We start from the raw sequence: 22,048 nt of genomic DNA, 5'->3' as shown, positions 1-22,048 counted from the left end.
TAATATGAGATATGGAATGAGTTTGATAATTCCTATTCGGGTTATGTTTAATCTATGCTCTAACTAGTACAAACAATAATAAACAAAATAGTTCCTCAATATTGATTTTTTCCTATTGATACTCTAATTGAAAAAATAACACACTCACAAATTAAATACAATAACCAAAATTGAAAATCAAAACATATACAAAAGAATTCAAAAAAATTGAGAATATAAAAAAATAAATAAAAACTTAAATAAGAGAACCAAGAACTTAAATGGGTATCCATTGTTTTGCTTCTTTATAGTAAACTTCATTTGGCATAATATCCTGTACGCAAATAGAGAAAAAAGAACAATAAGTAAGATGAATTTATTAGATTAAAACATAAACGTAAGTTGCATTTTGAAAAAAAAAAAAAAGTGGGTTGTATTGTGTGAGATTTAATTATAGGGATGACTTATTAGTTAAGAGAAATTGTATCGAAAAGCCATGGTTGAATATATATATATACATATATATATATATATATATATATAAGTTGTAAAAATTTTGATAATAGGTTTTTAGTTGAGGTAGAATTTAAATTTTTTAAACTTAGATGATAGAGCTTTATCTAATTTAAATAATTGTTAAATTTAGTAAGATGCAACTTGAGGAAAAAAAATGTGGGTTGAGCGGGATTTAAGTTTAGAAATTTTTTTATAATAAACTTTTAGTTTAAATAGAATATAAGTTTGTTTTAAATTATTCTTAAATCATGCAACTTGAGGGAAAAAATAAAAATAGATATGTGGGTTGTCTGAGATTTAATTTTATAAAATTTTGATAATATATTTTAGTTTGAATAGTGTGGGGATCATTCGGTTGATAGGCCCATAGGATTCAGAATTGGTTGAGGATTGTTGGGCCAGTGGCCCATCCGAGGCCGTGTACCCGTCCGAGGACGCCCTGCTCCTCGGCAGTATGCGTCCGAGGACGATCAGGACGTGGTCTCACCGCGATCAGATCTCAGAAGTAGGTCATCTCAAAGGGTAGAGTAGCCGACTAAAGATGGAAGAGATAAGGCAAACAAATATCTGAAACTATAGCTACCTCCGCATTAATGACCTCTCAACCAACTCTCTGGCCGCATTAATGTGGAGGTGATACCTGAGCAGTAGGGAAGCAGCCTTACAGCTGCCCATAGGAAGTTCCAGAAGGTGCCAGATGGGACAGAAAGAAATCCCCCGGACACAATCTACACGTGTTCGGCGAGGATGGATCACGAAGGGGAGTATATAAACTAAAAGAAGAACATGAAGGAGGGGATCGAGAAAAAAGAAGAACACACATAAAACTGGAGAGAAAGAAGTAAGAGAAAAGAGGGAGAGTTGCACTAGGGACTTAAGAAAAAAGGTTCATTGTACCAACGAAAAGGAAGGTAAACCTTGTATGGGCTTGAGAGAAAATCTTGGAGGTAGATACCACAGTTAACCTAGTTCTTTACACCCACGCTCTACAAATCATATTGTCTGGGCCTTTTACGTACGAACCCAATACTGTTTAGGTTCGTCACCAAATTGTGTCCCTACAAATAGAATTTAATTTTGTTTTAAATTATTGTTAAATTTGATCCCTTATTAGTCAAAATGTTTGTGTTTTTTTTTTTTTTTTTAAGAAAGAGAATGTGGGGGCCAGTTAATTAGGAAGTATTGTTAAGGTAGTATTAACTGGGCCTATGGCCCGATCCGAGGACGTTAGACCATCCAAGGAGGTCCAAATAAGATTATGAGGATAACAGAATGAAGAGAGAAGTAGAGACAATATGAGATAAGTCCAATAAGCGTCCGAGGACAAAAGCCCTCTCGGCAACATGTGTCCGAGGTCGATCTGAGTGTCATATCATCACGGACTTACTTCGGAGTTACATCATCACTAAAGGTTAGACGTCGGACAAGGGATAAGAAAGGAGAAGGGCAACAAATATCTTCAAAAAGCTGCTACCTCCGTATTAAATGACTCCCAATTAATTCTCTGGCCACATTAATGTGGAAATGACGCCTGAACAGTGATCAAGCAGCCTTATAGCTACTAGTTGATGGTTCTGGGAAGTGCTAGATGGGACAGGAAAGAGTTCTCCGAATCTAACCTACACGTGTGTGGTAGGGACGACACCAAGGTTGGGATATATAACATAGAAAGACATACTAAAGGGGGGCGGAAAAAAAAAATAAAGAAGAGCAGATAAAAAAAACTGGAACTCTGGTACATTTGAATTATTCAACAAAACCCTATGACACGTACTACTTGGACTATTCCAAGGATAAATTTTCTAATCTAAATTGCGTCTTACAGTCTGAAACCACTAAATCTAATTGTTTTTCTCTTGGGATAGATCTAGTTCTTCCATCCACGCTTTACAAATTTATTGTTTGGGCCACTTGGGTTTGAGCCCAATCCTGTTTTGGGACCAATCCAATTTTAGTCCCTACAAAACCATATATAGATTCAAAAGTTTAAAATTAAACCCTGACGTTTATAATTGTTACAAATTAGAACTTACAGATTTTTTAGTTTCAAATTGAATCTGTACTCCTAAAATTTATTAATAGGTACTTAACTCCTATAAAATCAACTCTATCAAGAACTACACTCAATTTTTACTCCCTTGGCATGTCAACCTCTAGCACAGGTAACAAAAGAAATAAGGAGAGAGTTAGTTCTAGTCTAATTGAAAATGAACTTGTTCTTCTCAATCGATCAAATAAAAAATGAACTACTATTTCCAAGCACTTAGCTGAAGTTACTGAACCATTCTATTTCTTACCAATTATCTATCTCAGATATTTTTCTTGGATATTTTACTTTTTTCAAGTATAGAAATGTAAGTTGTTAAAAATGGCAATGTGCCCTTTAATCAAGCAAAAAACAATAAATAAGAAGAAAGAGAAAATACTAGTATTAATTATGAATGAGATGGAAAGTAATAGCATTTAATGATATTTTTTTAGCTGTTAGATCATTTATAAATCTACGGTGTAAAAAATGTGTAATTTACAAGAGTTATATCAGGTGTAACTTGAACTCATCTCATTTTTTTATAGGGTAGATTTTATTAAACCTATATATATATATATATATATTTTTAACTCAGATATAAAACTAGCCCCTATTTTTAAATATTTTATTTAATTTCAATTTAAATAAAAGTCCTGTTAACTATAAAGTATTTAACAATATTAAAATTCAATAAGTGAAAGACATGTTTGCAAAAAATAACTATTCACCCTACTAACAAATGAAAAACATATATTAATTGGTAGTTATTTTTGCACATTTGACTATCTTTTATTGGTTTTTTTTATACAAGATAGAAATTATACTTTAACTTAATCTATGTATATATGTGTGTGAAGTTCTCTCCTGAAAACATGAAATTGTATCCTTTTTTTTTTTTTTTGGCTATTATGACATTGTATCATTTAATACAAAATACATTTTCCCTATTAACGAATATTTTTAAGATGCTTGTTAATGAACATTTTAATAAAGTTTTAATACAACTTTCATCAAAAATTCCATTTAAAAAAAAAATTTAATGAAAAATATAATAAAAAAATTGTTTAAAAAGTCAAATATTTTTCTTTAATTAAAATTTTCTAAAAATAATTCATTAACTCTTAAGGCATCTATTAACCTTTTTCTTCACATAAAAGGAAATGTTAAAATATATTTTTAGAAAATTTTCTGCTCAATCCTTAAATAAGATGGTAATTATAAATTCTAAAAAGATTGAAACTAAAATCACCACAATTCACAAATAACTAAACATAAGAACCAAAAAGAAACCTATATTGTTTTCTTCGCAAATACGTAGTGACTTTTTCTTTTTTTCTTCGCATTTGGCGTGCTTTCAAAAAAATCAGACACGGTTTTATTAATACAACCCTCATTGAATGGCGGGGATTTTATTACATACAGTACACACTAAGTCAACACTGGAGATACACGCGTGGAAGTCTGTAAGGAATCAATCAATTGAAAATCGAAGAACTGACACATACAGTTATAAAAGTTGTAAGGCTTTGCCGCTCACAATTTACAACTACTACCTTCCCCGGTGCCGGAGTTTAAGCTAGCCTGTATACTTTTTCTCTGTCCACTTCTTCTTCTTTTTTTTTCTTTTTTTTTTTTTAATTTTTCAATTACAATTTAATTAATCAATACCACCAAATAAAGAGACTGCACCAAACAAAGAGGGAGCTTTTTTTTTTTTGGAGAATATTCTGAAAAGCAATATTAGGGTAAGTATGATGTAAGAGTTTGTGGCCGTTGATTTTGTCGAAACCGAATTGAGAGACTAAATTAGAAAGAAAGAAAAAGAAAAAATGTGGAGGCGATGGTGGAGTAGTTGTGGTGGTCCACTGAAGCAAACGTTATCGGCGATTAATCCGACGGGACTGAGATCTACTATTATAGTAGGTAATGGATCTCCGGCCGCAGCGTCGTTTATTTCAGTATATTTGAGGAGAGCACTGTGCGATTCCGCCGCCGCCGTCGCCGCTGCTGCTGGTGATATTGGAGGAGGAAAAGCAGGATGCGGTGGCTACTACAACAGCGACAGTGACGGCAACGGCAGCGGCAACAATAAAGATAAAGATAAAGATAAAAATAGTGCGATGTCGTTCGCGGAGGCGAGGAGGCTGATGAGATTGGTGAACGTGGAAGCGTTGAAGAGAAAGCTCGGTATGGAAGGCAAAGAGATTATCGAATACTCTGAGCTCATTCAAGCGTGCAAGAGCGTGGGCGTCGCTAGATCGAAAGAAGAGGCCACCGCTTTCGCTCAGGTTCTCGACGAAGCCGGCGTCATTCTTCTCTTTCGCGACAAGGTCTACCTTCATCCCGATAAGGTCTAAAATCTCTCTCTATTTATATATATATATATATATATATGACTATCTATCAATGATTTCGTATTGTGCACTTTGTCTATGTTTAGCTTTCTTTAATAATAACCAGAGTGAGAGTAAACAGTGGTATATTAAAGCATATACTCCAATATGCTTTTTTTTTTTTGGTTAGAGTCAAATCTCAAAGAGTTTTTTTAAATGTGTTCCTGTGGGGCTGCTTATGATATCTCAATAGGCTTAGAGTATTCTGTGTAGGACAAGTCTTTTTTTCTGCTTTAGGAGGAAAAGAGTGATGATGATGGCACCGGGTGAAAAAACGGTTTCGTTTTGGATTTCGAGTCCGGGTCAGATCCAACTTTTGTGGCAAAACTTTGATATATAGTGTCCTCCTTAGGAAAATGAATCATGCTAGAAGTTATTCGAGACAAGATGGGAGATGGAAAGCCACTGGAAATTGGAAACCAAGCGTATCTGCAGATAGTAAGCCTATCTTGAAGGTGTTCAGAATAGAACTAAAAGTTCTAAATTTGGCATAAGTGCTTAAAATGGAAGATAATTTTTAGTTTCCTTAAGAATTTTTGCTTAACTACCAAACATTGTTTGACACTAGCTTTGATCTCTGCAGATAGTAAGCCTAGTTCTTATGTCTAGTTTAATAAACCTTCTTGTGATTGGCACCAATCTGGAATTGGTCTCCATTGTATTGGTGGAATACATTTTACAGATTTGCTCGACGAGTGTTATCTGTATGTTGACTTCTGAGCTGTGAACTGTGCTTAGCACCAATGCAACTGGATAAACCTGTTAGCCAAATTGAGTGTACATTTCTCAGTTTCTGCTTCAACTGTAACCTGTGTCAGCCAGAAGCAACTTGAATTGTCAACTTTCAAGTGTTTGGTTGCGCCTTTTTCTTATTAGCAGGCCCTTGTTGTGGGCATGGATGGGTTTTGAAAAAGAAATGAATTTGGAATTTGATCAAGTGATAAGGGTTTTTGTCCAAATACATTTTAGTTGTCATTATTTAGATTCCTTTGATTATTAATCCTCCATATTATATTAACCGGTGCTGCTCCATCTCATTCTTATTTGTTCAGGTGGTGGATCTGGTCATTAAAGCAGTGCCTCTTGCACTGACCTCTGAAGATGACCCTATGAGGGATGAGTTAAAGAGGCTGCAGGAGAAGAAGGAAGAAATTGATGTAATGGCACATAGGCAGGTCCGGCGAATCCTCTGGTCTGGGTTGGGGATGGCTATGATTCAGGTTGGGCTTTTCTTTCGGCTGACATTCTGGGAATTTTCATGGGACGTAATGGAACCCATTGCATTTTTCACCACAGCCACTGGCATAGTCGTAGGTTATGCCTACTTCTTGATCACTTCAAGAGACCCTACTTACCAAGACTTTATGCAGAGGCTTTTTAACTCAAGGCAGAGGAAGCTGTGTAAGAAGCTCAATTTTGATGTTGAAAGATTCAAAGAGTTACAACAAAAGTGCAAAACACCTCTTGGTGCTTCTGCCTCAATAAAAAATCGGGTGGGCGTGGAAGTGGAACTAGAGGATGCTTTACAGAGAGACTGATTTTCTGTAGGGTGGACATCTTTCATTGGAGTTTTTTTCACTTCTAGCAAAACTGGTCTCTCCTGTTTTATTGGAGGTAGGGGCCCAAAGTTTTACCAAACTTCTTGTTTTGCTAGCTTTTTTCAGTTTTTAACACTTGCATATATGCAGCTTCTCCACTTACAAGTGAGAATTGAGGCAAATGTTTATTCATTCTCTGTTGAGTCTGGTGTATACTTGACAGTGTCAATTCTTCTTCAAATTCTGAACCAGCCATTCCAATATCTTCCTGGTGACTGACCTTTTGTTAATGACGTTGATTTCTATCATTTAGTTTGTGCCCAGTGCATTTTTTTTTTTTTTTTTTTTAATCTTTGGAATTTACAAACTCAAATAGAAATTTTAATTTGTAGAGAGCAGTGATTTTGACAATCATTTTTACACTTATGCAATGAACTATGGATTCTGATTTATCAACATGGAATTACATATGGGGAAATTTTGGACCCAACACATTGAGTATTTGTTACCTTACAACTCTTGTATGTTACTCCATTTTGAACCCAGTTTACAAGCCTAGCTGTTTGTACCACAAGAAGTTGAGGAGACCCGCCACCTTGGCCCAGGAGTCGTATTCTCAGCTCCTTTGTTGTGGGAGGCAAAAGTTCCACTGAGCTAAGAAGCTCTTGTACTTGAATATTAGCTTGAGTTCCAAGTAATACATGCTTTGCAATTTATCAAAAAAATTTACGTACATAGTATGCCTATAGTCTTATTTCCAGGATGTTATCAAGAATATATGCTCTTGAGCTAAGTATCAAACTCTTGCCAAAGCGAAAGTATAATGTCCAAATGCATTAAGAATGATGCTCATGTAGCAAGTACACTTTTGGATATGGAAGAGACTTTCCTGCTATTGCATTCATGTAGCAAGTAAACCGTCCAAGTGCATTAAGCATGATGCCATGTAGCAAGTAAACGTTTGGATAGGAAAGAGACTTTACACACATAAGGAACTTCACACACATATACACTTAGATTAGGCTAAAGTAGAAATTCTATATTGTATAAAAAAAAAAAAATTAAAAAAAAAATTAAAAAAGAAAAGAAAAGAAGGGAAAGAGACTTTACTGATATTGCATTAAGTATGATACTCATGTAGCAAGTAAACGGTCCAAATGCATTTAAGCATGATGTCGTGTAAAAGGTAAACCTCCGGATTGGGAAGACTTTCTTGCAATTGCCATGGGTTTGGTGTAATAACAAGTGCCTCACACCAAAATAACAGGTTGCAAGCTTGAGTCTTGGAATCAACCTCTCCAATAATAAATTGGGTAAAGTTACCTACCAATTACCTCTCTCAGACATGTAATAGTGGAAATTGTGCACTAAATACTATATAGCATGGGTGCGTTTCGGAACTTAGATGCGGGTGCGGGTGTGGAACTTGACAATTTGTGAAAAAGTAGGGTGCGGATATAACGGGACTCGACGATTAAAAAATTATTAAAAATATTTTTATTTATATTTTTACTATTAAAATATTCTTAAAAAATACATTACTATCCCTTGATTCACAAAACAAAGAAAGAAGAAGGCAAGAAACACATTACTATGCCTCTGAGGTCAGAATTTCGACTGTTCCGGCGAGTTTCAAAGCAGATTTCGGCTGTAACGATCGCCGGCCAATACAATCCAATATGGCTGAATCAGCCCGATTCGGCACGAATCGAGCCAAGTCGACACGAATCCCAAAAAAAAAAAAACTCAGCCGCAGCACCGACGCGCGAGCAACCGCGTCTCGCATTGAGCCACGTCGAACTCGAGTGCGGCACCCTCCTAGCCGCGTCCGTGCTTTCTTGACTAAATACAACCTATTAATTTATAGGGAAATTATTGTATACTCCCAGAGTACCATAAATGCGTACTCCTTCCTCTCACATGAATAGTGGGTCTCACTAATTAAATTCATGGTGAGATCCATCATTCATATGAGAGGAAAGAGTACACATTTATGGTACTCCAAGAGTACCTAATAATTTTCCTTATTTATAATGGTCTTAAGTAAGTTGGACATGTGTGATGCGCCAACTTAAGTATATTAGGGCCTACCTGAAGTAATCAATTGTTTTCCCAACCCCTCTCCCAATCCCTCCAATCTTTCTTTGCAATTAAAATTTTAAACAATAGAAAATTCCAGTTATTATCCATGACAAAATTATCCTGGAATATCACAAACTCATTAGTCATTGAAACTCTATACCAGGTTATAAACAATGCTTACAGAGTTTGTGATGTCTCTTGGTTACATAACCCTGTACATATTGTTCTTATATATCAAAAAGTCACCTTCAAGGGAACTTAGGAAATCAACCACAGATTCTTCTTTCGATCCATTGAAGTGCTCCAGAATCAGACACAGTAACCTTCAATATCTCTTTGGTTACATAACCCTGTACATATTGTTCTTCTTATATATCAAAAAGTCACCTTCAAGGCAACTTAGTAAATCAAGCACAGATTCTTCTTTCAATCCATTGAAGTGCTCCAGAATTTCAGACAGAGTAACCTGCAATACATCCATATCAGTGTTTTTCTTTTTTTTGGTCTTGCAACATGATAAAGAATGCAAAAAAGAGGGCACAAAAAGCTTTCCATCAGCTATAGCAGAGACTTCAACTCACCCCTTCAGCATAGTTCTTAAGCCATTCTACAATGGAACGCTCTGTTGCCTCCAATGGGATCAAACTTCCTTTATCTAGTTCACTGACTTTTTGGCGTTTTGTTAAGGGTGTATCCTCATCATGGACTAGGGATAGCTTTGGCCCCTGACCACCAGTGGAGGGAACAGAAGCTGCTTCTTCAATTTTCCCAAAGCTACAACGACCAATTGAATTCTTGACTGAGGTTTCAACTTCACAAGGTCCTTCCATGTGGCATGTACTGGTGGAAATCAGTGAATACTCTGACACGTTGTTGGGAAGTTGATCGGCATTTAATGTATTGTGGTTGCTGGGCAGAATTAGTTCTGGAGAGATCCCTAGGTTTTGCATTGCCAGAACAGTCTTGATGTGTTCATAACTTATCTGGAATAGTAAGGTAATTTGTTCAATTTAAAAACCAATAACTGACAAGGAATTCACTGATAAATTTTATAGGTCTTACGATTTACGCACATGATGTATAGTTTGACCGATCAAGTAAATGGTATACATATATTCATGTTATTCCTTAAAATAGTTCAGAGATAAAAATAAATAAATAAATAAAAAGGGGGGTAAATTTCAAGGACATTGATTAAACTCACAGCTTCAGGTAATTCATCTTTAATGCTCCTCAACTTCTCTGTGGTGCCAACCTTTAAAATGGCACCCTGAATGGCTAAGAATATTTCACGTGTTAGTCCTACTTCATCACAGAATCTGGTCCAATCAAATTGAAATCCTTCCCGGGCAGCATCTAGGAGATAATTTAAAACAGTTTGTTCTTTGATAGGAGCCGGTCTAGTAGGGAAGTTCTGTGATTGAAAAAATAGGAAGTCATAGAAAGGATTGAAACACAAATATAAGTCAGATATTTATACTATTAGATATCAAATAGAACATACAGCAATTTTCTGAATAGAGAAACCGTCTTCATGCCACATTCTCCAAGCTTCACATTTTGCCGGCGAAAGCTTCTCCTGTTTGTTGGTTAACGAATTCACTTGATTTGTAACAGTAGTCTTGGTTGTTGTAGAAGTCTGTAGGCTTGCTTCCCCACCCAATGAAAGATTTAGTCCTTGCGATAGATTCCTAATAATCTGAAGTAAATGATCTCCATGTTTCACTAGTAGGTGCTGCAACATTATTGAGGATCAGATTAGCCTTCTACACCAAAACGGAAAAAGATTAATCGAATTCATCAAATGCATGCAAACTTGCTGGATGAACTAAGATGTGATTGCCAATAAATTGAATTCAGACTTTTGACAATTCTGTCACATTATTGGGGAAACATATACAAGGATACTTTCAAGGAGCATCATCAACAGGTAGTACAGATCAAATTGTCTTCCTCAGAATTCTTTTTTTTTTTTGCACTCCCCTTTATAGTTATTTATCTTTTTAGGCATGTGAAGAGACAGACAAACTTTCATAAAGTTGAAAATTCTTGCCAAGAATGCTTCTGTTTCAATCTTGAATTATACCATGCATAGAAACCCCATGTTCCTCCTCATTAATTAACAAATGAACTTAACAAAGAACTCCAAGAACATAAATAAATACATAAATTACGCAATATGAGGGATAACAAAATTATGGGCACATGATTATCTTGTGCCCTAACCGTTGCATGACCTCGTATTTTACATTGGCATAGCAATATAACTAACTTCTGATGTGTATATATGCCAGTAGCCACTAGAGGATTAAGGACTTGACAATGAGGCATCAAGAAAAAAACTAGTAGAGGATTAGATACTAGGCATGCACTTGACAATCAGGCACCAAGGAAAATATTAGTAGGGGATTGGATACTATCCTCTTGGTTAAGGGTAGAACGACATTAAAACTACAGGCAGGATTTGTTCAGTCTGCATTGGGAGTGTCAACAGTAGTCTAATTCTTGATTTACAGATGTTAACATCATGTATAGTGAGTGATCATTAATATATCAACTCCAGAAAATTTTATCACACATTAAGTAACAGCAGTCTAATACTGGATTTACATATGTTAACATTAAGTAGAGTGAGTAATCATTAATATATCAACTCCAGGAGAATTTATATCACTAAGTAATTACTACAATAAAGTTTGTCCCCAACGAAGACAAAAACTAGAATCTTAACCACTGAGAACATTATAAATAACCCTGAAAGCTGTTACTTGGTGCTGGTCCTGCCAAAGGAAGGTTATACATATGGAGATCTGGCAATTGTCATAACCTTCATCATTTACTGAAAGTAAAGAAGCCAAAATACAGGAACGTATGTTATTGTTCATTTTGTTAAGACATACTTGGTTAACACCATCAATGTTTGCAAGCCTGGCTTTGGTAGATGGCCTTGTCAGTGCAATTATTTTGATTGTTTCATCACCACATATAGCATATCTGCAAGGAGGTACATGACAGACAGACAGACAACTCAAATTCCTCCATGTTAATATATTATACATAATTTCTGAAAATCATAGATTAAAGAAATTTATAAGAACTGATAGCCTTAAGCAACAAAAACCTACGGTGCAGTTCCAATGCTTCTTGCAAGCTTCAGTCTCTCTTCCAAAAGCATTTGGTACAGTTGTGCCTCAACCTAAATGATAAAAATATACACATTCACAAAGTATATATATATATGATAAGCACATTCACAACGTATATATTGAATTGACAAAAACAATCAATGGCAATAAATGTGAAAAATGAATGTGAAGGGCTTCAAACCAGGAAGAGTAAAACAAATTTCAATTTGTTATCTTTTCCAGCACAACTCCAAATACTTTACAGGTCCACCATCTCTAACAGGCAAAGTGGCAAACTTATAAAAGGAAGCAACCCAAGGGTCAAAGAAGAAGAAAAAAATTTAAACACACTTAAAGATGTTTTGATTCCAATGAAAAACCAAGATTGAGTGAACTACAATACATAAAAGCATAAATTTGAAACATGTGCTGCCGTCCTCCCTCAGTCTGCAGTCTGCCTTTACTTCCACTTACACTTAGCAAGGACCTTGGAATATAAATGTGAGTTTCCCTTTTTCATTGTTGGATTTCCTAATATGTAAATATTGTTGATATACTCTGGATCCTTTGATACCATGATAAACTACCACTTTATCCAGAGTTTTAGTTGATAGGAAATGGTGAATTTAATCATTTCGCAATTATTTTAACATATTGTACCATAACTAATGGACTATTATCTCTTCAACATATCACACTTCATTAAAAAATAAATAAACCTTTCCTACTTTATCAATGTCTTGAAACACATAGAAGGGAAACAGGGGCAAGGAAAATAAAGAACCAGTACTTTTAATCAAAGAGGAAAAAAAGGACAGAAAAAAAAAACTGTATATAGCAAAAAGTGATAAAAGGAGCTCAAACTCTTTAAGCAATAGTTTGTTCTTCTTTGTCAATTATTGTGTATAAGCAATTAAGTTGTGGAATAATTACATAATAAACTCCCGAGTTTAACCCTAAAGTTTCAATCATCTTTATGTTCACCATATATGTTCAAGATTGTTACAATTAAATCCCTTTACGAGTCTATAGTAACCAAAGTGACCAAAAATCAGGTAAGTACTTGGGAGATCTATCTAGCTATTAAAAATCCTGTCATGTGAATTGTAACTGGATTTTGACTCCAAAAAAATTTGTGAAAGCACTTATTCATGCATAAAAAAAATTCTAACAACTAAACACAATGTAATGAAAATGCTTTCATTTTAAGGTTTCAGGCATGAAAATACTCTTTTTTTTTTTTGATAAGTAATAAGATCTATTGATATCAAAAAAGGGATACCCTAGTACACAGAAAGTGTACAGAGGTCAACAAATCAAATACAAAAATTACATAAAACAAGCAAATCAAGAATAGAAGAAAAAGATTGGTTTCGCAAAGCTGACAACCAATCCAACAAGGTTCTAAAGAAGAATAACTTCGAGTCTGGCAAAGATCTCTCATTAATTTCGAAACATCTGCTATTTCTTTAGCTCCAAAGACACCACATTACACAATAGGGAACAGTTAGCCAAGTATGTTCATTTCGATGACACCCAAATACTACTTCGCATTCATGTGAATGGCTTTTTTATTATCCATATGTGCGTGCATGCATGAGTGCTGATTACAAGCTTTGCCTCTCCTAAAATCAAATCCTGGCTCCACCAATGTGGAGGTTAACTACTTGAGGTCTTGAGTAATTGACAAGCTCTTTCACATATAAGGGGATGCGTAACACACACACACACACACACACACGTGTGTGGCACATGAAGCCACTTCCAAGAAGCTCTTTCCTGACACAGTAGGAAACATAAAAAAGGCAATCAGGCTAGATATTATAGTGTCAAATCAGGTCATTGCATTCCAAATGCTCCTCATTGGGCTGAGATGAACACTATTTTTCCCCCACTACTTATTGGTGGCTGATTCAACAATACTGTGATAGATCACTTGAAGATGAAAACAATGATGAAAATGGGTTGAATGGACAACAGTACAACACTTAATTACCAACCTCTGAAAATCCCTCACGTTTCAAAGTAGCAAAACTTTTGAAGTCTTCAACTTCGCGTGATGCACTTTTATTTTCCCCATCATCTTCCATTTCACTAGTCACCGGCAAAAATAGGGGTGGTTGATAATCAGGTCTAGCAGAACTAAGAAACTGCTTTCCTTTTGAACTGACACTGATGCATAAAGGAATAGGTTTTATCATTCTCCTTGTATGTTCCATTTATTAAAAAGAAAAATGTAACTTTTTTCACTTTTAGTTATAAAATGACAAAAAAATGTTATAAAGGACATATAGAGGGAAGCGTTAGAGACTTAATCTTGTAATTTGCACTCTTAACTGAATAAATTAAAGCAAACTACCTTACAGTTACATATACATCAGCTACAGTCTCCATCAGGTAACCTGTAAAGAGTTGCAACTTTTAGTCATAAACTGCTCAGTTTCTATATCACTATCCAAGAGAGAAATTAGCTTAGTTTTTATCTACGTAAGAAACATGATAGGCAGAACTAATTTAAGGCAAAAAATGAACAAAACTCCCAAAGTGTGCCACCAAGAATCAATATTTAATATGACACAAACCATTTTAGTCTAAAATTAGGTTTTTTTTTCTAAAACCCTTTTCCTTTGTGAAATTATTCTTCAAGATTGTTACATATCCTTCATTAACATTGAGTACAGATGTATAATCTATTCTGACCAGCAATATGTACAGAACTTGCCAGGTTGCAGCATTTCCAAGTCAAGACAATCTTGGTAACTGCACCAATGTCTCCATTAAGGATGGTATTATTACCTCATTGTAGGAGAAAATGAGGAAAATGCTGACCAATGCACCCACCTTAGACTTTTATCAGTTGTGCTAGATTCCATACATATCAATCAAAACAACCATAACTTCTCCTTTTTTTCTGGGAGGGGGTTGGGAATGAAGATACAGTATTTTCCTCATTTGATTAAATGGAGATGGCAGGAGGGAAGAAAAGGGTTCTGTTGAAAAGTGTGAAGTGGACAGAAAGAAAGGTTTGTGCAAGAGAGGATATTTTATTCATCCTGTCCCATCATTTTCTTTTCTTCTTTCTTCCATGGTCAATAACTTTGAAAATTAACTCCCAAAAAATAAAGGTTCTAAATAATATATGTGGCCGACCTTGACTAGCTAATGAAGATCCATAAAGGTGACCCCAAGTTAAATTGAGAACAAGACTTAGTTGAATTGACTATAAATAACAGGTTTTGATCAAGCATTAGTTTCCACAAAATTGCAGGTAAAGATCCCTACCAAGCACCTCTCCCAAACCCATAGAAGCAGGAGCTTTGTATCAGTTACGACAATAAATAACAGGTTTTGGGATACACAGATAGGTTACATGCATAATTCAAGAATCTCAACATAGATATCCCATAATCAATTAAAAAATGTTTCCTTTTAAATACCATTAGAAATTAATTGGTGAGCTAGTGCTTTCCACCAATTTGATGAGTACTCTTTCCCAAGTCCATGAAGTGGAAGCTTGTCGAACTCAGCATTAAGAATTTTTTTTGACTGTAAACCACAATAGAGAGGTAAAAATTCAGTAATGACAATTATGGACCAATTGAGAAGCAAACTGAAAATGAAAGAAAACTTAAATAAGAATCTACAATATTATATTTTTTACAGAGGAACCCGCAACTCCAAAAACCTTCCATTGCAGTGATGCAACATTACTTGCACAACGTCAAGATACAAACTGTAGCTAAACTTATAAAAGGAACAGGGGCTGCTCTGGAAGCATAAAGACAGACAACTAATTGTTTGAAATTGTGACTAGGAAACTGGACTTTGGAAGAAATAGGTTTAGTATTTTAGAATCCTATTAAAGAATTTTGACAGGTCTGGTAGAAGACTTAAAAATCTAGATCCCAAACAAGCTTTTAAAGGGGAAACTGGAAAATTATTAAAAGTTCTGCTTGCATATTCCCTTAATCAGTTAATCGATCCAATGCTGTGAATCTCAGATTCTCAGTACATGTTATTTTCAAAATTCTATGCCTCACCAATTATATTACAAGTTTTCTGATATTATCACTGCACGTGTAATTTTAATCTCCTTTGCTTCCTTAACACCCCCCGCCCCCCACCCCCCAAAATGTTAGCAAGACTGTGTGTACATTGAATCACTGATAAGATACCTTATCTTTTTACAGATTGTGGAGCTGATGCCAGCATTTGATTTTTTTTTCCCCTTTTTTTGTGGCATATGTAATAAAAATTTTCTAGAGGATAAAAGAATAAATAGACAAGGATGTTAGTTTGGGTGATGCCTTAAACTGTGAAATATGTGTGTGCAAGTTGGAAAGGGAAATTCAGCTGTCGTAAGAATGGTGAGATTTGGGGTAGTTCCTCTTTGCATCATCCAGACAAATTGGTGGGCAAGGAATTATGTATTTTTAACAATCTAGAGCTCTATAGCCTATAGGAATGCACTTTAAAGCATTTACTTAGGATCATTGCTTGACAAGTATAACACAAAAATAGAAGCTCAAAGAAGTTTGACAAAATCAAAGACCTTAAAGCCATTTGCACACAAGCAAAGCGACAAATAGAACTAATAATTTATTTCAGTGTCCATGACAAGCACAGAATTTAAGATTTTGCTCATGAACAAAGTCTACACGGAGATAGTGAAGATTAAGAAAGCTAAAACATAATCCTCAATTCATAAGAACTTACTCGAGAACCGCGAAGAATGTCTACAGGCATATTCAGGCCCCATTTACCCCCACATGATATGATGCAAGCCATTAGAAGAAATGCTTCTCTAGACAAATCACGCTCCTTCTTTGAGGTAAGGCAGTTATCACAATTCCCTAGAAACACAATAGAAATCAACTATAATGATTGATAAAGTCTTAAGCTGTGAGAGTTACTAACAATCTAATAGTTTGACAAATGCTACACATATACAAAATATTGCAAAGATAATTATTACCCCCCCCCCCCCCACACCCCAATCAAATGGAAATAATGAAGAAAACTTTAAACTACTACAAGAAGCATATATCTTTAAGATAGACTGAATATCATTCAAAATAGTATATTCAAGTTAAAGCCAAACCACATCCAGCAGCTGAAGATTTTTCTCCAAAGTGGCCAAGCAGTAACTGTCTTCTGCAAGTTGTTGCCAAACAATAACGTTGTGCAGCCATCAATGACTCCATAACAGCTCTTCTTTGATTTTCCTGGTGAATGGCAGTAGAAAAGTACTCATTGAACAAAGAAAGAAAGGACCTAGGCTTTTGTCCAGAACATGCTAGCTCATAAATCAAAAGAAAAGAAGAAAAAAAAAAGAGGTGAAAATAACCAGAAATATATCCACTATATAGCAAAATAACGTTGGGTATTAACGAAAAAATATATCCAAAAATAATGGCTTCGCTAATTCTAAAACAGATGCAAATTTATGTACCGTTTGGGCTTCTCCACAGTAGAAATCAGCCTTTGCAAAGTCACTTCTTGTATAATAAAGCCAGCAGACAGAAGCTATCCCATCTCTACCACATCTCCCACTTTCCTGATAATAGGATTCTAGACTCTTTGGGCAACCATAGTGTATCACCTGTCTTATGTTTGGCTTATCAATACCCATGCCAAAAGCTATAGTGGCAACCATGACATGCAATTCATCTCGTATAAATAATCTGACAAAAAGAATAAAAAGGCTCAGTTAGGGGTAAAATGTATAATATCAAGTCATGATAATGCAAGCAAAGAGGAGAGGGTGTTACACTGAACAACTATAATGATCACACAAAACAACTAAAAGTGCCATACCACATATACAGGAAAAAGAGCTTAGAACCTGTGGGACTCCTGGCGAGCTTTGTTATCCATTTGACCATGATAGATTCCAACCTTAATTCCAGCCTCCTGAAGTGACTTGAATATCTACGGAAAATAAGATCATGAAAACAATAGAGGACATCAGCCAAAAGCACTACCAAATACATTAATTAACAAAATAAAAGTCTGATCAAATCTACTAAGACTGAAGACCCCAACTAGAAAGACGAATCATGTTCCAAGTGAGATAAAGAAAGAAACAGGATGGTGCAAGCCTTATACTACATTAGCACAAGTATGCACACATCAGGTATGGGTACGCCATACAAGCATAGGTGTCAGGGACTCAAGTTCCCTTACATATGATATCAGGACAACAAAACATGGCTAACTTGTTGAAGTCTGTTCATGTTTGTATTTTACACTAAAGTGCAAATAGAAGTGTACATATCACAGCATGCTTATATCAGAAATAAACTCATTTTATAAGATCATATAGAACAGGAAGATACTAAAAATGTATACAACAATGAATTGATATTCTCCCTGCATTGTACTTGCCTTGTTGGGTACATGTTCAACACAAAAACCAAGCCACACAAATACTTGTGTAATGTGTTTCAAATAAAAGTACTTCACAAAGTTTGTTGTGCCCGCTTAACATAGATATGATCCAGTCACATCCCCCCAACACAAAGGTTGGCATCATAAATCTTGACTTAGTCTTCAAAGATCCTTAAACCATAACCAAATTTATTTTACTTTTATGACAGCAAAAGAGAACTGTTACTTTACTCTAAAGCTCATTTGGAAAGACAGAATAATAGATAGTGGGGATTCAAATGGTAAGGAAGCTAAGATCTGTTTTTGAGATCATCTTTCCCATTCTACACAATTAAACTATAACAAATGTAGGTAAAATAAAATAATAATACCTGCTCAACATCTTTAATTGTTGTGCAGTAGATAATAGTTGAATCAACACCAGTTACAAACTTTGAAATTTCTCGCACAAGCTCGTCAATAAATAGTTGACCTCGATTAAAGGACTTGACACCGTAGAAAAGATTTGTACGATCAAATGAACCAACTGCAACATAGGGATCTTTCATCTTCAGGGAACTCATCACATCAATCCGAACCCTATAACAACGCAAAACGTTAAATCTTAAATGGAAAATTTAAAAGCCTTCTACACTCGTAAGTAGTAAAAGTTAAAGCAAACTAAAGAACCACTGATGGTATAAAAGGACTAGAAGCAGCGGCTCATGAAATAAACATATAGAGGGAAAACCCAAAGATTATAAAACTAAGGCCAAGTAATTAGACAGAACCATAATAATTACTCCCCCAGCCCATAAAGATGGGATACTTTACTTTTTGGGCTGTCCCAAAAGAGCAGTTTCCAAGATTAATCCATTTGAGGTATTTAGCTTAATATATGCATTACTATTTTGTCACAATCATATGCTACTACATGATTAAGCAACTAGCCGATGCTGATTAAAACCCCAAGCTGCAGCTGCATCAACCTGACTGCTACTGCTGCATTAATCTGTTGCTGCTGCTGCCTCGAGGCTAAAGCAAGGTTACTTGACTATGATGATGAATTAAGCTACTGTATCACATTTTAAGTCTAAAAGAAGCGAAAAGGGAATTTGACTATAAACTGGATATGGTGATAGAACATGTAAGCAATAGCTGGTGCATAAATTCTAGGAATACCAAATCCACCAAAAAGGAAAAATGGAAAAGGGATAATTGTGATCATGTAAATGAAAATATAAGCTTACAAATGAATAATAAGATACTTACTTTTCAGTAGCAGTTGCAGTTAGTCCAACAAATGGAACATCTAAGAGAATATCACGTAGCTTGTCTAATTGCTTGTATTCCACCCTGTTAAGACACAAAGGAAAATTCCTAAGAAATGGTGATAAAGAAGAAAAAAGAATTTAGAAGAAAGAGAGATAATAAAAATGATAAAAAGGACAGAAGAAATAAGATGCTTGGCAAAGTTAAAATACAATTTACCCCCTTGTATTTTCAATGAAAATCACTGAACACACCAGCACTACAGCATCAGTAAAATGAACCCTCAACTTATCTTAATTTACCACTAGTACCCCTCCCTCAATGTGCCATTCATAAAGAAAAGGGAAAAATTAGCACAATAAGCAAGGGACAAATGAGCCATTACTATCTTAAAGCACAAGCATGAGCATGTGCAAACACCTCCCATGCCCCCTTGTTTAGCTTTATGTATTCTGGTTGCATTAGAACAAGTCTTACTGGCCAGATGCTTACCAATTCCAGAAACTAGGACTATAAGAACCAAGTTCAGAAGAAGTAAAACAACAATAAATCATCAATGACCTGAAATCATGGCCCCACTCTGATATGCAATGTGCTTCATCAACAGCAAACAAAGAAATTCCAATCTTAAGTAAATTTGACCAGAAGCTGCAAAAATAAAATAAAATTCAGATTTCACCTTGTATTAAGATAATAAATAGAATAAACTAGTGACAAGGTAAATCTATATCCTTTTGTAAAGAACTAGAACTACATCGACAGATTACAAATTTCTGTGATAAATTATCTCACACCACCTTGATTAACCTTTATACTGTCAGAGAAGAAGCCTCAGAATTACACAATTGTGCATAAGCTGGCAATCACAGATAACATAATGACAAGCCATATGCTAAAAATTACAACAGATAAAAAAAAAATTAACTATAAAAGAAAACAGAAGAGACGAAGAACTGGGTTAAAGGATAAAAAAATACTCAAGCAAATTTCAAACTCCAAGCCACTACCATAAAATCTTCAGCACAATAAACCATCTATGTACTAATGTTCCTTTCCATAAGAGAGGTCACAAACAATTAAAAAATGAAGAACATTCTCCCACTCGGATCCTTCAAGGCCTAATCACATTCTTTTTTCTTTTTCTTTTTTCTTTAAATAGTAGATAGTGGGGGAGGAGTGGTGATGGAGTTCAAACCAGAAACATGGAACACCACAAAGAATGCCATTACCACTAGGCTATCACTTGAACCCCAAGGACGAATCACATTCTTGAGAAAATCATATAGTATACTTAAACACTGTTAAGTTAGGATTTCTCTGGTAATTTTCTTGCTCTTGAGAAGCAAAAACTGATTGTCAAAGTAATCTACTATCAATTGATTCATGCTAAGCAAATAGTACCTGGCAGGAATCAAGCACGCCTTCTCTGGAGTCATGTACAAAATATCAAATTGACCATTCTCAGCTTTGTTTTGGACACTGGTATCGGTTTGAGCACTTCCAAGGTACTCTGCTCTAATGCCCCGTTGTTTCAAAGTCATTACCTGTTCAAGAATAACATTTCAAACAAGTGCTAATGATAATGTGGCGGCATTGAGACTCGTGGAAATGATAATCTCTAGTAAACCAATTGATGAATTACCTGATCTTGCATTAAAGATATGAGAGGGCTGACCACTATGCCGGTCCTTCCCACAACCAAAGGAGGTACCTGATAGCTGTTATATTAACAAACTAGTTCAGTAACTTATTAACTCTCTAAATAAATAAATCTTTAACAAAGACCAAGAAATTAATGCAAACATATTATTTTCATCCCTAAAGTTTGCACGAAGTTTGTTTTTTCATCCCTGAACATTAAAAAGTTCTTTTTATGCTCATAAACTATTGAAAATTTTTAAATACCGGATTTAAACACAAAAAACATATTTTTGCCAGAGAAAAATAAATCAAAGAAGAAAATTTAACAAAGCAGAAAATGAGAGACGAGACTGGCTGGCTGGGTGGCTTACCAGAGGGACTTGCCGCTGCCAGTGGCCATGACCACCAAGCAGTCCTTTTTCTCTAGAATCTTCTCAATAACCGTCTTCTGATAGTCTCGGAAAGTAGAATACCCAAAATATTTCTGCAGTGAACACAAAAGTTACATGACCAACACATTCATCGCTGACCGATTAATGCCGTTTCAAAGTTTTTAATACAGCAAACGAATAAACTTCTTCTAAGGCCATCGCATGATGATGATTTTGAAGTCTAATCTCTAAATGTAACTTGCAATGCTATGGAAAAATAGCAAAATTGTAAAGTATTAACAAAGAAGAATGTTACCTTGAGAATCGACTCCATTTTCTATGCTTCTGCTTTTTCCGACAAGAGTCAGAAGAGGATTTCAGGCGAAGGAAAGGAAATATCTGAAAAGACGAAGAGCAGTGGCGAATGTCCTTTGGTTGTGTAATTACTTAAGTCTGATTAAAATAATACTCGCAAATAATATTAAGTACTGCCTTTCCCGCCTTTTCTTTTATTGGAAACCCTTTTTTCCCCCTCGGCAGGACCATGCTCCACGAAATCATTATTTTGCAATTCTGATATAGTGGAATGTTTTTCCTATCAATTGTGAGCTGTAATTCGAATTAATTTTTTAGTACATTTTAAAATCGTGAAATATTGTTAAATATTGCTTGATTATCTTTTTTAGGGTAAATTATCACACATATCAACATGTTGGTTTAATGTAAGATAAAT

The 22,048-nt window shown here is 35.2% G+C and overlaps 2 protein-coding genes across 3 annotated transcripts; one reads left to right on the top strand and one right to left on the bottom strand.

Annotated features, from left to right (window-relative positions):
• Positions 1-3,936: 3,936 nt before the first annotated feature.
• LOC115983931 (calcium uniporter protein 5, mitochondrial-like) lies at positions 3,937-6,940 on the top strand. Of its 2 annotated transcripts, XR_004090310.1 has the most exons (3): positions 3,937-4,875; positions 5,970-6,531; positions 6,606-6,940. XR_004090310.1 is itself a non-coding variant. In XM_031106794.1 (2 exons), exons 1-2 carry the CDS (start codon positions 4,354-4,356, stop codon positions 6,453-6,455), a joined length of 1,008 nt encoding a protein of 335 aa, XP_030962654.1. In that variant the 5' UTR covers positions 3,937-4,353; the 3' UTR covers positions 6,456-6,940. The 2 variants fall into 2 exon arrangements, 1 of the variants encoding a protein (XP_030962654.1); XM_031106794.1 differs by having other exon boundaries at positions 5,970-6,940.
• Positions 6,941-8,652: 1,712 nt separating this feature from the next.
• Positions 8,653-21,808, bottom strand: LOC115983919 (ATP-dependent DNA helicase RecQ-like). The gene is made up of 20 exons (XM_031106787.1): positions 21,632-21,808; positions 21,316-21,428; positions 20,946-21,021; positions 20,705-20,847; positions 19,865-19,951; positions 19,304-19,387; positions 18,424-18,631; positions 17,508-17,593; positions 17,115-17,346; positions 16,764-16,887; positions 16,379-16,515; positions 15,100-15,208; positions 14,022-14,064; positions 13,663-13,834; positions 11,663-11,733; positions 11,438-11,531; positions 10,042-10,272; positions 9,742-9,951; positions 9,119-9,520; positions 8,653-9,003 (listed from the first exon to the last, which is right to left on the bottom strand). Exons 1-20 carry the CDS (start codon positions 21,647-21,649, stop codon positions 8,878-8,880), a joined length of 2,766 nt encoding a protein of 921 aa, XP_030962647.1. The 5' UTR covers positions 21,650-21,808; the 3' UTR covers positions 8,653-8,877.
• Positions 21,809-22,048: the final 240 nt, after the last annotated feature.

The sequence above is a fragment of the Quercus lobata genome, chromosome 1, assembly GCF_001633185.2.
Source record: "Quercus lobata isolate SW786 chromosome 1, ValleyOak3.0 Primary Assembly, whole genome shotgun sequence".
NCBI classification, from domain to species: Eukaryota; Viridiplantae; Streptophyta; class Magnoliopsida; order Fagales; family Fagaceae; genus Quercus; species Quercus lobata.
Note: the sequence above shows the minus strand (reverse complement) of the source record. Positions and strands in the feature narration are given on the sequence as shown.

Excerpts from the sequence above, each read along its gene's own strand:
- LOC115983931 (XM_031106794.1), top strand. The coding sequence starts at position 4,354 with ATGTGGAGGCGATGGTGGAGTAGTTGTGGTGGTCCACTGAAGCAAACG. Across the intron at positions 4,876-5,969 it reads TCTACCTTCATCCCGATAAG|GTGGTGGATCTGGTCATTAA; the intron begins GTCTAAAATCTC and ends TTATTTGTTCAG.
- LOC115983919 (XM_031106787.1), bottom strand. Across the intron at positions 20,848-20,945 it reads TATCTTTAATGCAAGATCAG|GTAATGACTTTGAAACAACG; the intron begins GTAATTCATCAA and ends ATTCTTGAACAG. Across the intron at positions 17,347-17,507 it reads GCTCGCCAGGAGTCCCACAG|ATTATTTATACGAGATGAAT; the intron begins GTTCTAAGCTCT and ends TCTTTTTGTCAG.